We start from the raw sequence: 19915 nt of genomic DNA on the forward strand, positions 1-19915 counted from the left end.
CAAAAATTGGAATAGCCAGATAAACTTCTTTAATGTCCAGCCAGACCGTCCAATTTCCCTGTTGGAGTAAATTAAACCCCTCCATCGTGAAATGTCTTTATCCAGGCTTTAAACTCTTAAGTTTAGCACCAATCTTGCTCCACCCTTTATTTCTGCATCAGAAAGACATTACTGTAAAAACCTAAGGGGTGACTATCTCGTAAAGTGCTTTATGCGGAACAGACTCTGAATTTCTTAATCAATTTTTTAATCTGGAAAGGGAAAATGCATTGTCCTGAAAAACCCTGGTGCACTGCGCTACCATAGACCGCTGGCTTGAAACCTTGAATCGTGTCCAGCACCCATGAGTCGTTTATTATGGGGTGCCTTGTAAGAAGTGCTGCATACTGCCACTAGACACCACGTCGGATGCAGGTCGAATCATTACCTGATAAACTAGAACCTTCTGAGAAAGATCCTCTGTAGTAGACTCCCCTGGCTTATCTACTATGGCCAGCATACTGTCTGGGAGGGAAGAAGGTTCACCTCTTCCACAGTTGTTCATGTTCTCTGTTTTTCCTGGAGGGAAACCATTTTGGAACCCTTGGTATCCAAAGTGCCAGCTGATTGTACCCTGTATCGACTGGCTGGAGCAAAAGTGTTTGGTTGAAAAACCTTTTTTAGCAACATCTTTGCCTGATCAAGGGCTGTGAATAGGTTGACAAACTTGCCCAAGTCTCTGACAAAATGGTTGCCAACAAGTCTGCAATTAACAGATCCTGCCTCCAAGAGGCCATTTCCGTCTGATTTGGGTCTGTGCATAAGAGGATAGATCAGCGTCTTTAGGTCGAAATGGCACAGTTCACATCCCCAAGGTAGCGCATCAATTTTTGAGACCAGCCGATCGGAGTATCCTGGTCGATGGCATGTTACGCTCCTTTGCCTGTTGCACCATTTCTAATATTTTTGTGAGTGGACCTGCCAAATCAAGAAATTTGTCTTAACAAGAGTGGAAGGAACTGCCTAAACCTTTTTTCGGGTCTCTTGCTAATTTTTTCATAAATGTAACTATTCAAGGGTCCACCTCCTGGCAATCCCACCATTTTACCTGAGAAGACCGGCCTGCAGAATTACGCTTAACGATTTTTTTAATTAACCTGGATGTCAGTTGCTACCTAGGGGTCGGAGTCTAGTTTGACTATCTTGGCCTCATGATCTCATCTGGCTTGAAAGTTATTAACGTTGCCTACACTTCTGTTTTTTTTCCTGATGTTTGAAGACTTGCGTTTCCTTTTCCCTTTTCATGATAAAAGGGGTTCATTGTGCAATGTTCGACTGAGTAGAAACCTTGTCAGATGTATTTGTTTGAACTAGAGACTTGAAACCTGAACCAAGTTGAGGCACCGAGGAGCTATTGCCATGATCTGATAGGCAGGATTTCGACAGCTTTTTAAGCACAACAGAACGCCACCACTTCCCAGACCTTTCTTCGGCTTTGGAGTTCCTGGAATAGAAGGTACTATATGTGGAACTTGCACCGTTCCCCCATCTTATAAATGTTTGTTTTCTGCGTGGATCATAACTTCCTGCTGCGTAGATGTGGAACCTTTGCCAGCGCCTTGTCAATACACTGCAGGACCAAGTTGTCCACAGCTTTGACTAAATCATCCTTCAAATACATCTTAATAGTACTCCTGGTATACATAAAGGGTACCAGGGTAGGGAGTCAGCTGTTAGTAATCACTAAGTATCACTCCTAACGGTAATTGGGCAGAGCAGCAAAAAACAAAAAGGCCTATACAGCAGCAGTTAAAACTGGAGTGAGAGGCGTTTTTGCTCCTAGGACGAAGTCCAATTTTGTTTATGCCAACCCTTGATTGTGTTTGATCTGTTTATTGAACATTTTTTGTGATACTCATAGTACAATATCACAGGCATAGTGAAAATCATAAGGGCTATCACAAAAAAAAATAGACGTGAAATAAAACATTTATCAGATCACATTACAGTAGGTCAGGGGAAAGCACCCCAAAAAGATCTCGGAGCTACTAGCAGATACAGCATGGCGCGCTGTATCTTATATTATCGTCACAAGCAAAGCGAGAGAGGAGGGAGGTAAGATACCTCCAATACAGGCAGGTGGCCGTAAAAAACATGATATTGTATGGCAATGACATCAAACATGTACAATATAATTACCTTTGTAAAACGAATTCACTCAAAGCGATTAGGAATAAAAGATTGAGGGGGAAGGATGGGAAAATGGCGGGATGGGGTGAAGGGGAATTTGGGAGGGTTTACTGCTTCTCCCCTCAATCCCAGCTCATCCTTAGTGGATTTCCATCAACAGTTAATATTAAATGTCACTTAGTACACAGCTCGACAAATACACAATAGGGTGTTGCAGATATCAATTTTATGGATCGTGTGAATGCACCTCATCGGGTATGATCAATAGGTCCGTTGTGCCAACCCCTGATAATAATACACAAGGGTTTCAGTATGGAATTTAACAGACTAATTTGCCAAACCCGAGAATATTTTGCGCTTGGGGCCCCAGAGCAGTTCGAGGCTTATGTTGAAAATGCCCCAAACCGGTCTCATTGCTCAGTGTATAGAACTCAGCCACGACCCCGTCCTACGTGGTCGCGCACATTTCAATATAGAACTAACATTACGCTCACAACCTAGTTGCAGATGCAGAGCTTTGCTTCTCCAATCTTCCACTTAATTCTGCCACAATGACTGCAGAGTTTGTGGTCCACTTTTGTGACTGAAAGAATGCCTAGTAAAAGCCCACGGCACAGTTGATGGAGGTAGCAATCGTCCCGCTCCGAAGAGCACTCCTAGTTTGGAGCTTGGAACAGTATGAAAGCAAGACAAATACCACTACAAAACCAAACTAGAACCCCCTAGGATTTTGCAGTCTGGATTGGCCTCTTCAACGTCTACATGAGCCCCCTCGCGGCCATCGCACGCCAACACAACCTGAACATCATCTCCTACGCCGACGACACCCAGCTGATCCTCTCCCTGACCAACGACCCCGCCGCCGCCAGAGCCAACCTTCACGAAGGAATGAAAGAGGTAGCCGAGTGGATGTCGACCAGCCGCCTGAAGCTGAACTCGGACTAGACGGAAGTCCTCATCCTGGGATCCTCGCCCTCCGCCTGGGACGACTCCTGGTGGCCCCCCGCCCTGGGAACCGCACCCAAACCGACAGACCACGCACGCAACCTGGGCTTCATCCTGGACTCCTCCCTCTCCATGACCAGGCAAGTCAACGCCGTCTCCTCGTCGTGCTTCAACATCCTGCGCATGCTACGGAAGATCTTCCGGTGGATCCCCACCGAGACCAGGAAGACGGTCACCCAGGCCCTCGTCACCAGCCGTCTGGACTACGGCAACTCCCTCTACGCCGGAACCACAGCCAAACTCCAGAAGAGACTCCAACGGATCCAGAACGCCTCAGCCAGACTCATCCTCGACGTCCCACGACACAGCCACATCTCCGGACACCTAAGAGACCTGCACTGGCTCCCGGTCAACAAGAGAATCACCTTCCGTCTCCTCACCCACGCACACAAAGCCCTCCACGATCAAGGCCCGAGCTACCTCAACAGCCGCATCAACTTCTACGATCCCAAACGACATCTCCGATCAGCCAGTCACGCCCTCGCCGCCGTCCCCCGCATCCGAAGAACGACAACAGGAGGAAGGTCCTTCTCCTACCTGGCCGCCAAGACCTGGAACTCCCTCCCGACCGACCTGCGCCTGACCCAAGACCACCTCGCCTTCAGGAAGAAGCTCAAGACCTGGCTGTTCGAGCAGTAGCAGCACCCCCCTCCCCCAAGCGCCTTGAGACCCTCCGGGTAAGTAGAGCGCTCTATAAATGTCTATGATTGATTGATTGATTGATTGATTGATTGATTGATTGTTTGGGTCAAAAAGCAAAATTTGCGATCCCAAATCACAAAATGTGCCGTATTTTTGCAGCAGTCAGAACATATACTTGCCACAAAAACACTGTCTGGTCTTGGGTCTGCTGGAGACCTGCAAGTCAGTCTGTAACCTGGCCGAGCCCAGCAGCACCAGGCCTTGGAGTAGGAGGCTGTCTGATGCCAGAGAATGTATAGCTGTATTTGAAAACAGCGCTCCGGCATCTGAGGTTGTAGAGGAGCGGATGACTATGGAGCTAGGGAACTAGGTTTAAATCCTGGGGTCGGCTCAGTATCCTGTGATTCTGGGCAAATTACTTAACATCACCAGTGCGTGGGGAAAAAAGTAACCTTGTGTAATTTAGCAGGTGCTCATGTAAACCACTCCAATAGTGTCTAGCTCGCGCCATGTAAAGCTGCAAATTAAAAGTCGAGGGGCAGCAGGACCCACAAAACAAATGGCGGTGTTACGGGCATAGAAAGAGAAGTGACCGACAGAGGAACTTAACAGCTCTGCTGCCAACTCACCTTCCGTTCATTGACTCAGCACAGCGCCATTAAAAATAGGATCAGCCTCATTTTTTTTCTGTATGACATTTTTGGGAGGCATTCAGACTGTAATGAGCTATTGATATGGGTTTTGCACATTGAATGTGCCTTGAAAAACATTGTATGACTACCCTAAGAGACCACGTATATAAATATGCATACTTTCTTTGTATCGGAATTATCTTTCTGGATCTGATATTTCCAATTAAAGTTTTCTGAAACATTTCCATGCAACTAATTTCATTGCAGAGAAGAGGTGCATTAGGCAGTTCACACTACAATCTGAGCAGTATGTAGCGTTTCTATAGATTAATCAAAATATTTGGATGTTCAAGCTTCAAATCTAGTGTCATGGATGCTTATATTTCTACAATGTTCAGTTGTGTTTGTGTTTCTTTTCAAGTGTCCTCAAACACATGCATGTGCCTTTGAAGACAGTGTTTAAAGAAGTCACTCACTAAAACTGAGCATTTGCTATATACTGCTAGTCAAATCTTTGTTTGGCAGTTTTGTGAAATATTTGTGCCTCTGTCGAATCACCAGCATCATCAGCTTCACATTTTCAATTTGTATGTCAAAAGGGGGGTTATGGTTTGAGTATATTTGGAAAAAAAGGCAGGGATGCAGTATGTGGAGTTTGTTTTGGGGTATTGGAGCTTAACAATTTATTCTCCATATCAACCTTTGAGTTGAAAGTTCTTTCTTCTGTAGCTATTTACCTTCACTTTGTTGCACATATTTATTCACTCTCTGAATATAGGCATATTGTAACATTAAGAAATTGTCAGGATTAAATATAACTGTCCTAATATAGTTATGCAATTGTTTTTTAGGGCAAGAAGATTATGACAGATTAAGACCTTTAAGCTACCCACAGACTGATGTGTTTTTAGTCTGTTTCTCTGTGGTCTCGCCATCTTCCTTTGAAAATGTCAAAGAGAAGGTAAATATTATTCTTCAAATGCACTTAAAGCACTGCCATTGCGTGGATATGTCCTTGTTATTGACTAGTTGTTTTCAATCTATGACTTTCAGTGGGTGCCAGAAATTACCCATCATTGTCCAAAGACTCCTTTTCTGCTTGTTGGGACCCAGATTGATCTACGAGATGACCCTTCAACCTGTGAGAAACTTGCCAAAAATAAACAGAAACCTATCACTCCGGAGACTGCTGAGAAGCTTGCTCGGGACTTGAAGGCAGTGAAGTATGTTGAGTGCTCTGCACTTACGCAGGTGAGTGTTTCTATGGGCGCAGTGCCTTGAGTATTTTATTTTTAAATATAATGTATGAGTTTTTTTTTGTATCTTAAGCAGCTGTGGAGCATATCTCGGTATTTAATTGGACAGGCTGTTAATAGTTTTGATGGAAAGTATACCTTTCATCTGCATTGACTATTTCTTTTACTTTGAATTCTAGCATTCTGTGAACAAAAAATATGGAGATGTATTGGCTCAACATAAAATGTATTCACTGGTAGAGTGTGAAAAGGTGCTCACTGGCATAGGATGCTAACCACTCTGTGCTCTGCGTATCCTATAGTGTAGAGATTTGTGCAGACCCCTTTTTTTTTACCTATTCACGTTTGTGCAACTCCTTGGTGTCCACCTATAAAGTTTACCAGCTACCAATCTGTTTTTTTGTTTTTTAAATTGCATTTGGGTCATCAACCATTCATTTCTAAGAGTTCTTTAATTTTTAAATGTTTACTCTATATCTAGCATTTGAGTCCCCTTGTATTGTTTGAACTGTACTGTGACTTTCCTTGGCAAGACTTATGTGATTCGTGAAAAATACTCTAGGAATGTGCTGAAGGTTTATTACAAAATTAACTTCGGAAATTGATCATGTATATCACTTGGTAGTGTAAAACCAAGGCCCAAATTCTTGGATTTGAACCGTTTGTGTACCAGCTACTCTTCCTCGGTATTGCTGGGCTTTTCTATTTAGGCTCATGAAATAAACCAACCGAGATATTATTGATATTTTGGAGGTCATTTGGATTCACAAGAGAATGCACTCTGGACTTGTGTTTCAAACAAATAGATTGTATATGATGGTTGTGCCCCAGCTTTTTTTCAGTGAAGAGGCAGACTGTCTTTAGCCTATGTGCTGGCACAAGTGTGGGTGCATTTATTTAACTTTGATTAATGTGGTTGCATTCACTCTACATAGAGGTTGTTTTTTAAAAAAAGTTTTAACTCTGCACTCTGTATATATAGATATTGTATAGTATTTAAAGACTCATTCATTCATCTTACAAACGGTGCTTTTTCCTTCTTTAGGGTCTCTATCATATATCCATTCTTAACAGTGAGGCAAAAACTTAAAGTGCCACTGCAGAGCCCCAATCGGATATATGGAATCGAGGTATCATTCCATACACAGATATCATTCCATACACAGATATCTCTTCCAGTTCACTGCTAATTAACACCCCCTCCGAGAAAAATAATCCACATGCATGTATTAACTCAACCTCAGATTATGGAAATCTCTACTTAAGCATACTTGCCTAAATACTGCAGTGCCTGTGCTACGAAAAGGTGGTGCGTTTAACTATCATAACAATCAGCTGCCTCTAAATCCCTTTAAAAATGTAGAGGATTTCACATATAGTTTGTGCTGCTTTTGTAAATTGAGTAAAGCAAACATTCAGTGTTTACTACATAGTAGATTTCATCGATTGACAAAAGCAATTTGATGGCAACCAAAGTCTACAGACTTGAAAGATGTACCTTTCCTCATTGCATAGGAAATGTCTGTTTTCTGTTTCAGAATTGCTTGTTTCAGTTTTAATTGTTAAGTTGCTTAGAACCTTTCCGTCTTACATTAGTTGCAATACTTGGCAGGGCTGGTTTTGGCAAACTATGTGCATGCCTTCTGTTAGTAACCCGAATTTGTATTAAGTTTGCTAAAGTGCACTGTTCTGCCAGACTGCGAACATAGTTTCTGAGTGCAGCAAGGATTTAAAGTCATTAATTGTTTAATTAAATGAATAGGGCATGTTTTTAGCAATGTAATGCCTTACTTTTAGACTTTAAAGTATTGGTCCATGTTGACTTTGAAAATTTGGTTGGACCCGATGGACGCTTCCGTATTCCTAGACCCACTTGTCCTTTAGTGAATGGCATCACAATACACAGGCTAAAGTGAAGGGGAAGGCCATGCTTCACTCGGGTATCTGTTCTTCCACATGTAGAATTCGGAGAACTTTTACAACATATACGATTTTCTCAAAAAGTTACATTAAGAAAAGAACCATTGTTACATCTATGTAAAGGTGCAGAGATCAAGGTGCCAAGAGATGAAGCTTCCCATTAATGAGCTGTAACTAAGAATTCAGTGCTGAAATTCACACAAACTGTGCACTTTTTACCTACACAACTTATTTATTACCTTCTAAAATGAGGAAGCTGCTCAGTTTATGGAGCCACAGTGTAGTTATAATTATCAGTATTTTAAATGGTAATTGAGGTATAGTATATTCACTAACAATCTGTCAACTTCAAATGAAGTTTTATCCCATGCGCAAGAATAGTACCACAAAGTGTAGGAACGTGTCCTTTTTGACAAGGTCACCCATCAACCGGCACCCCCCCTTATCTTCCCCCTCCCCCACACACACTTTTTACCTGTTACATAATGCGATTTTTGGCTAGACGTGCACTGGGTTCCTGCTTGTTTAAATCGTTTTTAATAACCTTTTTTGTTTGTTTTTGCACATTTATCAATAAAACATAGTCGGAACAGCACTCTTGTAATAGATAGAAAAAAGAGGGGGGGAAGATTAATTGCTAGTAGCAAGGCACATTTTGACTAGTAATAACATGGCAATGAAAATTCAGATTGCATTAGTTACATCAAGGCTCGTGACAATATCCCAAGAAAGACAGCGTGGTGCTGACAAATCCCAGTATCCGCAAGTATGTAAGGAATTCAGGCAATAAAACATACAGTGAGGATATTACTCATGTAACAGATGGACATGGAGAGAAAATTAATTGTCAGCGACAAGGCACTCATGGACTAATAACATGACATGAGTGCATGAGTTACATCAAAGCTTGTGGCAATATCCAAGAAAGACCGAGTGATGCTGACCAATCACGGCATCAAATAGTGTGCGAGTAATGTGAGGGCAGTGCAGTTCAAACGTAACCTAGGATATAGGGCACAACAAAATGAGGACCACGAAAGCGAAGGAAGGTTAGGGTAGAGTCGCGCAAGACCTGCCACCATAGCCTGATTCGCCGGAGGACCTCATACACCTCTAAGACTCAGTGGCAGCGGAGTTCTGTGGCAGAGGGGCAGTGGTGATCTGGGTGTCAGTGCTAGTCCGCAGCTGCGTCAGTGGGGGAGGTACTCTGAGTGATAATCCCCTGTGACACAGGTGGGGATCCTGTGTCTGTCTCCAAAAGTTTGGAGACAATCGCATCCCATTGAGGTGCCAGGGGGAACATGCAAATGCCAAGTAGGTCTTCTCTGCATAGCGTGCAATCTCTGCTCTCGCCCATTTGGATAGGGATCGACACCAAGCAATCGAGTGAGGCAGTAGGGGCTATTTCCACCGCTTGGTGATCAAGCGTTTGGCTGTTATTAGACCTAGGTCTAGAAACCTCATGGCAGCTCTATATTTCTTGTTTCTGCTGAAGAGGTGCAATACATGGGCTTCCCAGGTCAGGGGAATGGTGTGGGATGTGCAGCTTATGAGGGTAGTCGTCGCGGTGTTTCAGTAGTCCGTCAGGACCGAGCAACCCCAAAGCATATGTATCAAGCGGGCATCCGATTGTCGTGCCCTGGGTTCCTGCTAACCCGGTCCCCAGTGCCAGATCTTTCCCCCAAAACTGTACATTTGTCCCCCCAAAGTGTGCCAATGGTGTCATCGTGACCCTCCAGAGACAGAGTCCACCGTGGTTTTGCCCCCCACTGAACTCATAGACTTCGCCTGCAGCCTCTGCACGCAGGGCCCCCCCCCCCTCTACTGCACCTGTTTCCTGTAAGGAAAACCCGTCGCCTAAAGACACATCTGCACACGTCGCCCCTGTGCCGTGGAAAAGCGGATCAAAGATATCACTACGTCCCAGAGCATCAGGGTGCCTGCTCAGGACGCATCTGCAAGTACGAGTAGAAATTCCACCGGCCTCCTAATCCTCTACTTCCAGCATTAGAGCACTGCACAAATAGACCTTTTAGGAACTCTTGAAAATGCAAACTGCCGCAACTTTGCCTCCATGTACCCAAAGCCTACAGGCAGTGTACTATGGTTGAATTGGTCAGGGATCTTTACGTACTTTTTTTGGGCTCTCGCTTATTCCACAGCTGGTGTGAAAGAAGCATCAAACATTTCAAACCCTTCTCCTGGTAGCCCCCTCATGGGTCAGACAACCATGCCACTTGACACTTCTTGATGTCCATCAGCCTCCACAGGAGGATCCCTAACCGATGGAAACCAAGGTCAGATCAGGCACCCAGATCTCAGCCAACTCAATCTAGCAATCTGGCACCCGAGGTCCTAGAATTCTGTTATCTGTATCTTCAGCAGGAGTGCATGGACTTATTTCATGGAGTTCAACAGTTGAGGCCTCCAAAATGAGCCTTTTATGTATCCAAATGAAAAGATAGTTTTGCAGCGTGAATCTTTCTGGATTCACTATGCTGTGCATATTCCGCAATCTGGTGGTTGGGTCCGGAATCGTAGTCTTTTTTTCTCTCTCTCTTTTTTTTTTTTTTTTTTGTCGTAGCCCAGGTGGGCGTCGACGTCCCACCATTTGGTGTCCTTTCGGTGACGTCGGCGTGCTTCCGGCGGAAGCTACCACTCTTGGGCGCCATCTTCAGATTCTTTTTTCCGCCGTTGGGTCTGGATCGTCGCGTGAAGCTCTAGAAGTTTTGGAGGAGGAAAGAAGAAAATACAGCAGAAATTCACAGGTGAAGACCTAAGAACATCGACAGAAGAGGACCTTTAGTGAGGAGACGACGAAGAAAGGAGAGAACTTCGAAATCTTCGACCTCCTTGAAGGAATGCGCACACAGGGGGCCCCCTGAGCGCAGGGATGTACAAGACGCCGTTTAAATTCTGCAAGAACTGCCACCACAAGTTCGCACAGAAGTACCAGCACCCAGTCTGCAACCTCTGCCTGCCAATTGACCACGAAAGCAGAGACTGCAACGCCTGCTCCGTCTTCAAGCCGAAGACACTCCGAATTCGAGAAGGACAGAGGACGGCTCACCACACGATGCAGGGCAAGGGCCAAGCCCCGACGCTCTATGAACTTGGCCTCTCCACCGACGATGAGGACAACATCGCCGAAGGACCAGATGACTTCACGGTCGCTGAGACCGATAAGAGTACGCCTGATAAGGTAGGAGAGTCTACGACCCCGAAAACTCCCACAGGGCCTCGAAAACCTGAGGCAGACTCCTGAAAATCAGAGCACAGAGCCTCGAAAGGAGCACCGGCGCCGAGCAAATCGACGACCGAAGCTGCATCCTCCGAAAAAGAGCCCAGTGGATCCTCCGAGAAGGACTCCCGGAGGCAGAAGACCAGCAAAAAGCAAAGGTCATCAAAGCAAGCCCCCGAAAAAGGGCCTTCGACTTCGAAGGAAAAAGAGCCGAAGAAAGCTTCGACGACGACGCCGAAAAGGGCGGCCGAAACGCTCGACGACGAACAGGCCGCAGAAATGCAGAGAAAAAAGAGAAGGCTCGAGGCCGAAATGGAGAACATCCTTCAGAGAAAGAAGGACTTTGAGGATAAAATGAAAAGTTACAAGGTTCCCCCGAAGCCGGCACCGACCGTCGCTGAGGTACAGCAGATCGAAGAGTTCGACATCGAAGAGCTGCCGAAAACTCCGGAACCTTCGGAACACGAAGAGGAGGAGGACCTCTACTACACAGAGGGGGATTACGGGGAACAGCAGTCAAGCTACGGTTCAGGTTCCTCGACGGCCCAAGACCAGGAATGGCAGGACATCGAGGCCGAACACCCAGAGGAGGCGGTAGAAACATACCCCTCGAGGCCTTCGCCACCGGATGACATTGGGGCATACAATGAGGTGGTAAGAAAGGCGGCAAGAGCTTATGGAATTAAGCTGGAAGAGAAGGAAAAAGCAGACTTCCTGCTCGAGACACTGCTCCCCATACAGACAAGGAGCCAGTTCCTGCCCATGCTCAAGAGTATCACGGCCCAGGGAAAGGAGGCCTTCAAGGAGCCGGCTACATGCAGATCTGTAACGCCGAGGACCGAGAAGAAGTACAAATTCTCCTCCGAAGACCCAGCTTACATCAAGGGTTCCGTCACAGCGGATTCTATCATCGCTGCAACGGCCAGGAAAAGGGCAAACGTCCAAACAACGTCCGGACCCCCACCTGACAAAGAAAGCAGGAGGATGGACCTAACGGGCAGGAAGATTGAGAGGAACGCTGCAACCCACTGGCGGATGGCGAATTCCAATGCCCTCCTGAATAGGCATCAATACCAGCACTGGGAGGAGATGGGACAGTTGCTGAAACACCTCCTGGAACAATACTGTGACAGAGGGGCACACCTGGTAGAGGAAGGGAAGAGCATCGCCAACTCATGCCTGAAGACAGCCTTGGACGGGGCAGAAACGTCCAGCAGACTGATGGCTATAGGCATCACTGAAAGAAGGCAAGCATGGCTCAGGATCTCAGGATTCAAGGCTGAAGTCCAGAACAACATCCTGAACACACCCTTAAGCGGTGAAACATTGTTCGGAGCCCCAGTTGATGATAAGCTCACCCAACTGAAGAAGGACAACGAGACGGCAAGGTCCATGGGAGCCCTGCAGTTCAGAGGGATGAGAAGGGGCACTCCGTCGCGGAGGCCGAACGGCAGAGGCGGAAGCCAGCGTGGAGATTCTCACCAGAGTTTCCAGCAGGGGCAACAGAGTGACAGCCAAGGCCACCAGGGGCAGCAGAGGCAAAACTGGAACTACCAAGGCAGGGGCCAGTCCTTTCGATCGAGAGGAAATGGACGGGGCCAGAGAAGAAGAGGTGGCGAACAGCCCCCCTCTAAGTGACTTCACACGAGAGAAGGTGCTCTACCACCCACACCCTCCGGGGGAGGAGCACGGGAAAACAAAGAGGAGAGGGCTACACGGACAAGACACAAAGAAACATGCAACTCCGGTAGGAGGAAGATTGAGATTTTTTCTCCAGGAGTGGAGAAAAATAACAACAGACAAGTGGATACTCAATATTATGCAGTTCGGGTACTGCATAGAGTTGGAAAAAAGGCCACCAAACAGAAAACCAAAGAAAAGACAGCACTCAGGAAGAGAGCTGCAACTACTGCAAGAGGAAGCCCAAGAACTCCTCCTCAAAGCGGCCATAGAACGGGTCCCCTTCAAAGAACGGAACATGGGAGTGTACTCAAACTACTTCCTAGTGCCAAAGGTGGACGAAAGCCTAAGACCCATCCTGGACCTACGGTTCCTGAACAAATACGTCAAAACTCAAAAATTCAAAATGACGTCCCTACAAGAGGTCATTCCTCAGTTAAAAGCAGGGGACTTCTTGTCTACCATAGACCTCAAAGATGCATACCTGCACATCCCCATGAACAAGCAGCACAAGCACATGCTAAGGTTCACTGTAAACAAGGATCACTACCAATTCACGACCCTAGCTTTCGGCCTAAAGTCCGCACCAAGGGTTTTCACCAAATGCCTTGCGGCAGTGGCCGCGCACCTAAGGAGAAAGGGGATACACGTGTACCCCTACCTCGACGACTGGCTGGTGAAGGCAAACTGCTACAGGACATGCAAAGAGCATGCAGAACAAGTGACAGGAACGCTAGCAAACCTGGGTTTCTCCATACACTGGGGCAAAAGCTCGATGGAACCAGAGCAGGTGAAGATCTTCCTGGGAGCCCAGATCGACACCATACAATGCAGAGTCTTACCGAGCGAAAAGAGAACGCTCAGCCTACTGAGGGAGAAACGTCACTACCAGAAGGGGCGATCTCTGACAGTGAGGACTGTGAGCAAGATCTTGGGGATGATGGCATCATGCATCCATCTGGTCCCCAATGCACGCCTACAAATGAGACCACTCCAAGAGTGGCTGCAACAACAATGGTCACAAGCTACAGGAAGTTGGGAGGATCTAGTGGTTGTAACACACAGGGTGCAGGAAGAGATAAGGTGGTGGACCAGGGAGAGAATAACGGAAGGGAAACCTCTAACACCACCGGACCCAACGGTGACCATCACCACAGACTCATCACAGAAGGGGTGGGGCGCACACATGAACAAACTCAGAGTGAGGGGTCTGTGGAGCCCTACAGATGCAGTCAGGCACATCAACTACCTGGAACTGAAAACTGTGTTGCTAGCCCTCAAGGCCTTTCAGAAACACCTACACAACCGGAAGGTGCTAATACAAACAGACAACACCACAACGATGTTTTACATAAACAAACAGGGGGGAACTCAATCGTTCCCGCTGTCAAACTTGGCACAAGAGATCTGGAAATGGGCCATACCACTAAAAATAGACCTGCTACCCATACACCTGCCAGGGAAGGACAATGTGGAAGCGGATTGGCTCAGCAGGCAGACTTCAGCATCCCACGAGTGGGAACTCAACAGTCAGGAAACAGAGAGTCTGTTCAGGAAGTGGGGCACCCCAACAATAGACCTATTTGCAACACACCAGAATGCAAAATGCCAATACTTTGCATCCAGGCAACCAGAGACACGGTCCCAGGGGAATGCCCTATGGATAAGCTGGTCAAAAACATTTGCCTACGCTTTTCCCCCCGATACCACCGATCCCCAGGGTACTCAACAAATGCATGAAGAGCAACATGACGCTCATCCTTGTGGCACCACAATGGGCCAGACAGACGTGGTATTCTCAGATAATGGAGATGGCGCAGGGGCCTCCCCACAGGTTCTCAAAAAGAAGAGACCTACTCTCCATGGAAAACGGAGGAATCCTACACCCAGAGCCAGAGAGCCTCAACCTCTCAGCCTGGCTCCTGAGGACTTAGAATTTGCACACCTGAAACTACCAGAGAGCACCCTGCGGGTGTTGCGCGAGGCAAGAAGGCCCAGCACACGCAAGTGCTATGGGGAAAAGTGGAAAAGATTCACTCAATGGTGTTGCAAGAAAAAACTCCAAAGTCCACGGTGCTAAGGTACCTCACACACCTAATCAAGGCAAAGCTAAGCTCATCCTCACTGAGAGTGCACCTAGCAGCGATTGTGGCATACACAAGAGGAGAAACAGGGAGAAGCTTCTTCACATCTCAAGTCGTGAAAAGATTCCTGGAAGGGGCTAAAAGAATAGCGCCGCCAAAGAGAATGCCGCCACCGGCCTGGAACTTAAACATGGTACTGACGGAGCTCATGAAAGCACCCTTCGAACCCACAAAGCATCACTGCAAATGTTGACAATGAAGACGGCCTTCCTGGTGGCGATCACCTCACTACGAAGGGTGAGCGAACTGCAGGCACTCACACTGCAGGAACCCTACATCTAGATACACAGTGACAGGGTCGTGATGAGAACTGACCCACACTTCATGCCAAAGGTTGTGTCAAGGTTCCACATGAATCAGAGTGTTCGAGGCATGTGGGCTGCTAAATTCATATCTTAGCATTAGATCGCCGCCTAGTGTTGGGTCCGGATGATCGCACATTGTTGTCCTGGAAGAGTCTTCGAAGTATCCTGAGATAGGTGGCTCCTCCCCTGGACTACAGTGCGCATGGGCATCTGCTCCATCCCCAGATTGTTTTTTTCCGCCATTGGGTTCGGATGCGGTCTCGACGTCTCTGTCGGAACCGAGAAAAACGAACTTTTTACGGCCAAAAGGCCTTGTATTCTTTGCGTCGGTATTGTTTGCGCACGGTCTTGAGTTCTTCCGTCTCTTGGAGTCGGAATCACCGGAGTGCTTGCACTCTTCGGACATCGAGGCCTTCTCGTCGCGACACGACGCAACTTTCCAGCATGGAGCGGAGTCCGTTCAAGTACTGTCCGCTCTGTGGGTCCAAATACCCACATATCGACGTGCACCCGGTCTGTAACAAATGCCTTTCACCAGACCATAACGAAGACAACTGCAGGGCCTGCGCAAAATTCAGGTCAAAGAAAACACTCAAGCTTCGGCGCGCGGTGCGCCTTGAGGCCAGACAAGCGGCCCCGGCTCCAGAAAACATCTTCGGCGACCGAGAAGAGGAGGACCAGAGCCATCCTCTTCAAATATCCCCGCCCGAGACGGAGGTCGAGGCGGATCCGGAAGACGACGACAGAGTCGTGGATCAAGGCCTTGAATACATCGACGAGGTAGGGGACGTCGAAGAGATTTATGGGGCCGCGGAAGATAGCTCAGGGGACGAGCTATGCCCCGAAGGTTACGAAGATCAAGATCGGGTCACGGGATCGCCTGTCGGCCTTACCCAAGACCCCGTACCGCAAGCCTCTGCCCCGCCTTCTGGCCCGGCCACGGACATACTTGATGCGCAGCCCGTATCGAAACTGAAACATTCGGTATCGACTACACCTAAAATGGCCAACCCGAAAACGAAACGAAAGTTATCGATTCGACCGATCCTAAGATGGCGGCCGTACCACCAAAAACGACGACACCCGCTGCTGCATCGACTCCGTCGACCTCCGGTCCACAAAAGTCGAAGAAATCTGTCGATTCCACAGGGTCGAAGTCGGCGCCAGAGGAGGGATCCTCTAAGAAGGGTGGTCGGCACGGGTCCACCGCTGCGACGCTGTCAAAGCCCGCCAAAGCCAGCGACACGGCTCCAGTTCCGACTGGGACTCCGTTAGTCGGACGCGTGGTGGTGACGGAGCCGACAAAATCACACGGATCGAAGGCTGGCACATCTGCGCATCGGTCCAAGGACTCTGGGTCGGCGGCTGCGGCATCGTCGTCCAAGACTCAAAAGGGCCAACAGGACGTCGGATCCGAGGGCAAGGTAAAGACCTCGTCGGCGCCAAGGGCCGCTGTAAGTGACGCGTCCCTCATCGCCGCTTCACTACAGAGGATCAGGGAGAAGGCCTCTGCTACGCCGGCTCCGATGCCATCGCCGCAGAAGCCGATGGACATTCCAGTGAAGCCTGCGGGTAAACTTCTCTTCCTTCTGCCGCCAAAAGAGACGCCGAAGGCCTTTTCAACAAAATCGACGCCAAAGAAGTCGGATTCTTCGGCGGGGGCACTTTCAAGTCGGGTGCTCGACTCTGAAGAGGATGCGGAGCGTTTTATCGATGCAGACACGGGCAAATTGACCCTTTATAAGAGGAGGATCACTTCACAGCCGGTGGACTCCTATGTCATCCCCCTAAAGAAAAAAAGGCTTCCTGAAGACGCTTCAGGCCTCATGGAGCCTATCCAGCCTCCTCCAAGAAGGAGCCCAACTCCTTCCCCAGAACACTCTGAGGGTGAAGGATATGTTGAAGATGCCCAATACACTTTCCCCATCAATGAACCTGATGCACAGCCGGATTCATACGATGACATTGGTGACCAAGGCACCCAAGATGTGGGGCAAGACCCACAGCCTTTCACTGCACGTGCATCCCCAACAGAAGATTCTGCAGGTTTTCATGCACTCATTGAACGGGCAGCTGCTAATCATGATGTGGACATGCATGCTGACCCAGTAGAAGAAGACTTTCTATTTGACACTTTTTCAGTCTCTGAACGGACAGTAAAGACACTGCCTATGCTCAAAGGGGTCCTCAAACATGCTGCGGACATCTTTAAGGAACCTACCAGGGCGAGAGTGGTCAATCCACGTATCGAAAAGAAGTACAGACCAGCACCTGCAGACCCTGCATACATTCGGGGACAGTTGCCGCTTGACTCCCTGGTGGTCGCAAATGCCCGCAAAAGGGCCAACTCCCAAACAACGGGTGAAGCTCCTCCCCCGGATAAGGAGTCCAAAGTGCTAGAGGCAGGAGGCAAAAGAGTAACCGCACAGGCTGCCAATTTTTGGCGTATTGCGAATACACAAGCACTCTTGGCACGTTATGATAGGGCGCATTACGACACCCTAGAGCGGGTTATAGAACACCTGCCTTCGCAGTTTCAAGAGGGCACCAAACTGCTTATAGAAGAGGGAAAACTGATCTCCAACGCAGCCATAAAGTGTGCACTTGATGCCGCAGACACAGCAGCTAGGGCCATTAACACTAGCGTCATGCTCAGACGACAGGCGTGGCTCCGCATATCGGGGTTTAAACCTGACATTCAGACAACCATTCTTAATCAGCCAGTCAATCCTGATAGACTGTTTGGTCCAGATGTGGACACCACACTAGAAAAAATTAAGAAAGACACCGAAACTGCTAAGTCTATGGGGGCCCTACAATCACAACAGTTTCGTGGCAACAATTTTCGTCGCTCAGGTGCGCGTGGAGTCACCAGAGGACAGATGGGTCAACAGTCACAATTCTCCAGAGGTGGAGCACAATCCTCGTACCCCAAGCAAAACAGAGGGAGTTACCGAGGAAACAGTACCAGAGGACGTGGAAAAGGAAATAACAATTCCCGCTCCTCTGCCCCAAACAAACAGTGACTCTCTGTCACTGCCCCCCGACCACCTAACACCTGTCGGGGGGGAGACTACAGCAGTTCCTGCCCGTCTGGAGAAACATCACCACAGACAGGTGGGTGCGACAACTTGTCCAGTACGGTTATTGTCTAGAGTTAAAGTCCACTCCACCCAACATTCCACCAAGGCAACGGCCTATGTCCGCAGAGCATTTGCACTTATTGCAGCAGGAAGTAGTGGTGATGCTGCAAAAAGGCGCTATCGAGCTCGTGCCGGTGGAGGAGGAGGGCACAGGGGTATATTCCCTGTACTTCCTTATTCCAAAGAAGGACGGATCTCTCAGACCCATTCTAGATCTGCGGCCCCTCAACCTGTATATACTATCAGAACATTTCCATATGCTTACACTGCAACAGATTCTTCCCTTGCTAAAACAAGGGGACTTCTTAGCAACCTTAGACCTCAAGGATGCTTATTTCCACATTCCACTACACCCGTCCCACAGAAAATACCTCAGATTCACTATCCAAGGCAAACATTACCAGTTCAAGGTCCTACCCTTCGGAGTGACCACAGCCCCAAGAGTGTTTACCAAGTGTCTGGCGACAGTGGCGGCGCACCTCAGGAGGCAGAACATCCATGTCTACCCCTACCTAGACGACTGGCTCGTTCAAGCCAAGTCGGAACAACAGTGCGCCGCGGACATGTCGACTACCATTCACCTCCTTCACGATCTGGGCTTCTCGTTAAACTACCCAAAGTCGCATCTTCAGCCGGCGCATGTCCGGCAGTTTCTAGGTGCGACGATCAATACCCTGACGGCCATGGCCCAGCCAAACCAAGTCAGGATAGACAGCATGCTGTCGCTAATCCAAAAGTTCAGACCACAACACTCGCTTCCAGCGAGAGTGTTCATGCAGCTGATTGGCATGATGGCCTCCTGCATCTTCATAGTCCCTCACGCACGTCTACATATGCGTCCGCTCCAGGAGTGCTTAGCAACTCAGTGGACACAGGCTCAGGGACGATTGACAGACCTAGTGTTGGTTACCAGTCGGGCATACGACTCTCTGCATTGGTGGACTCCACACAACCTTTGCAAGGGCCGACTGTTCCAGGAGCCAGTGCCACAGATTATCCTGACGACGGACGCATCTCTCCAGGGATGGGGAGCTCATCTGCTCACCTACACGGTGCAGGGACTATGGACGACGCAGCAACAGAAGATGCACATCAACTATCTGGAACTGATGGCAATCTTCATGGCACTCAAGTCCTTCATTGTACATCTGTCCAACAAGGTAGTGTTAGTCCGGACGGACAACATGACCGCGATGTACTACATTCAAAAGCAGGGGGGCACCCACTCGCCACAGCTGTCTCATCTGGCTCAGGGCATGTGGAAGTGGGCCATTCAGAGGAACATTTTCCTCATGGCAGAACACCTCCCGGGCAAGGACAATCAGATGGCGGATCTGCTCAGCAGATACAGCCATCAAATGCACGAGTGGGAATTACACCCATCTGTACTCCGCCCGTACTTCCAGCAGTGGGGTCATCCGGAGATAGACCTGTTTGCCACAAACGAAAACGCAAAATGCCAACACTTTGCCGCCAGGTTCCCACACCCACAGTCGCAAGGGAATGCGAAATGGATGAACTGGTCAGGCAAATTTGCGTACGCTTTTCCGCCAGCCCCTCTGATACCGCTGGTGGCAAAAAAGCTAAGGCAGCACGCGATGACTCTCATCCTGGTTGCTCCAACGTGGGCGCGCTAAGCATGGTACACCACGTTCCTCGAACTCTCGGTGGTGCCGCATCAAAGGCTGCGCCTCACGCCCAGACTTTTGACGCAGAACCATGGAGACATTCAGCATCCAGATCCGCAGCAGCTCAACCTGGCGATCTGGCTCCTGAAG

At 48.4% G+C, this 19915-nt stretch overlaps 1 protein-coding gene across 3 annotated transcripts in view; it reads left to right on the forward strand.

The window, feature by feature from the left end:
* The window catches only part of CDC42 (cell division cycle 42), a 131683-nt gene that overhangs the window by 84286 nt on the left and 27482 nt on the right, over positions 1-19915 (forward strand). For all 3 annotated transcript variants that reach the window (XM_078642801.1, XM_078642803.1, XM_078642802.1), the window contains exons 4-5: positions 5300-5409; positions 5502-5699. In XM_078642801.1, coding sequence (XP_078498927.1) covers positions 5300-5409; positions 5502-5699 — 308 coding nt within the window. The remainder of the gene's footprint in view (positions 1-5299; positions 5410-5501; positions 5700-19915) is intronic.

Source organism: Lissotriton helveticus, chromosome 5_1, assembly GCF_964261635.1.
Source record: "Lissotriton helveticus chromosome 5_1, aLisHel1.1, whole genome shotgun sequence".
NCBI classification, from domain to species: domain Eukaryota; kingdom Metazoa; phylum Chordata; class Amphibia; order Caudata; family Salamandridae; genus Lissotriton; species Lissotriton helveticus.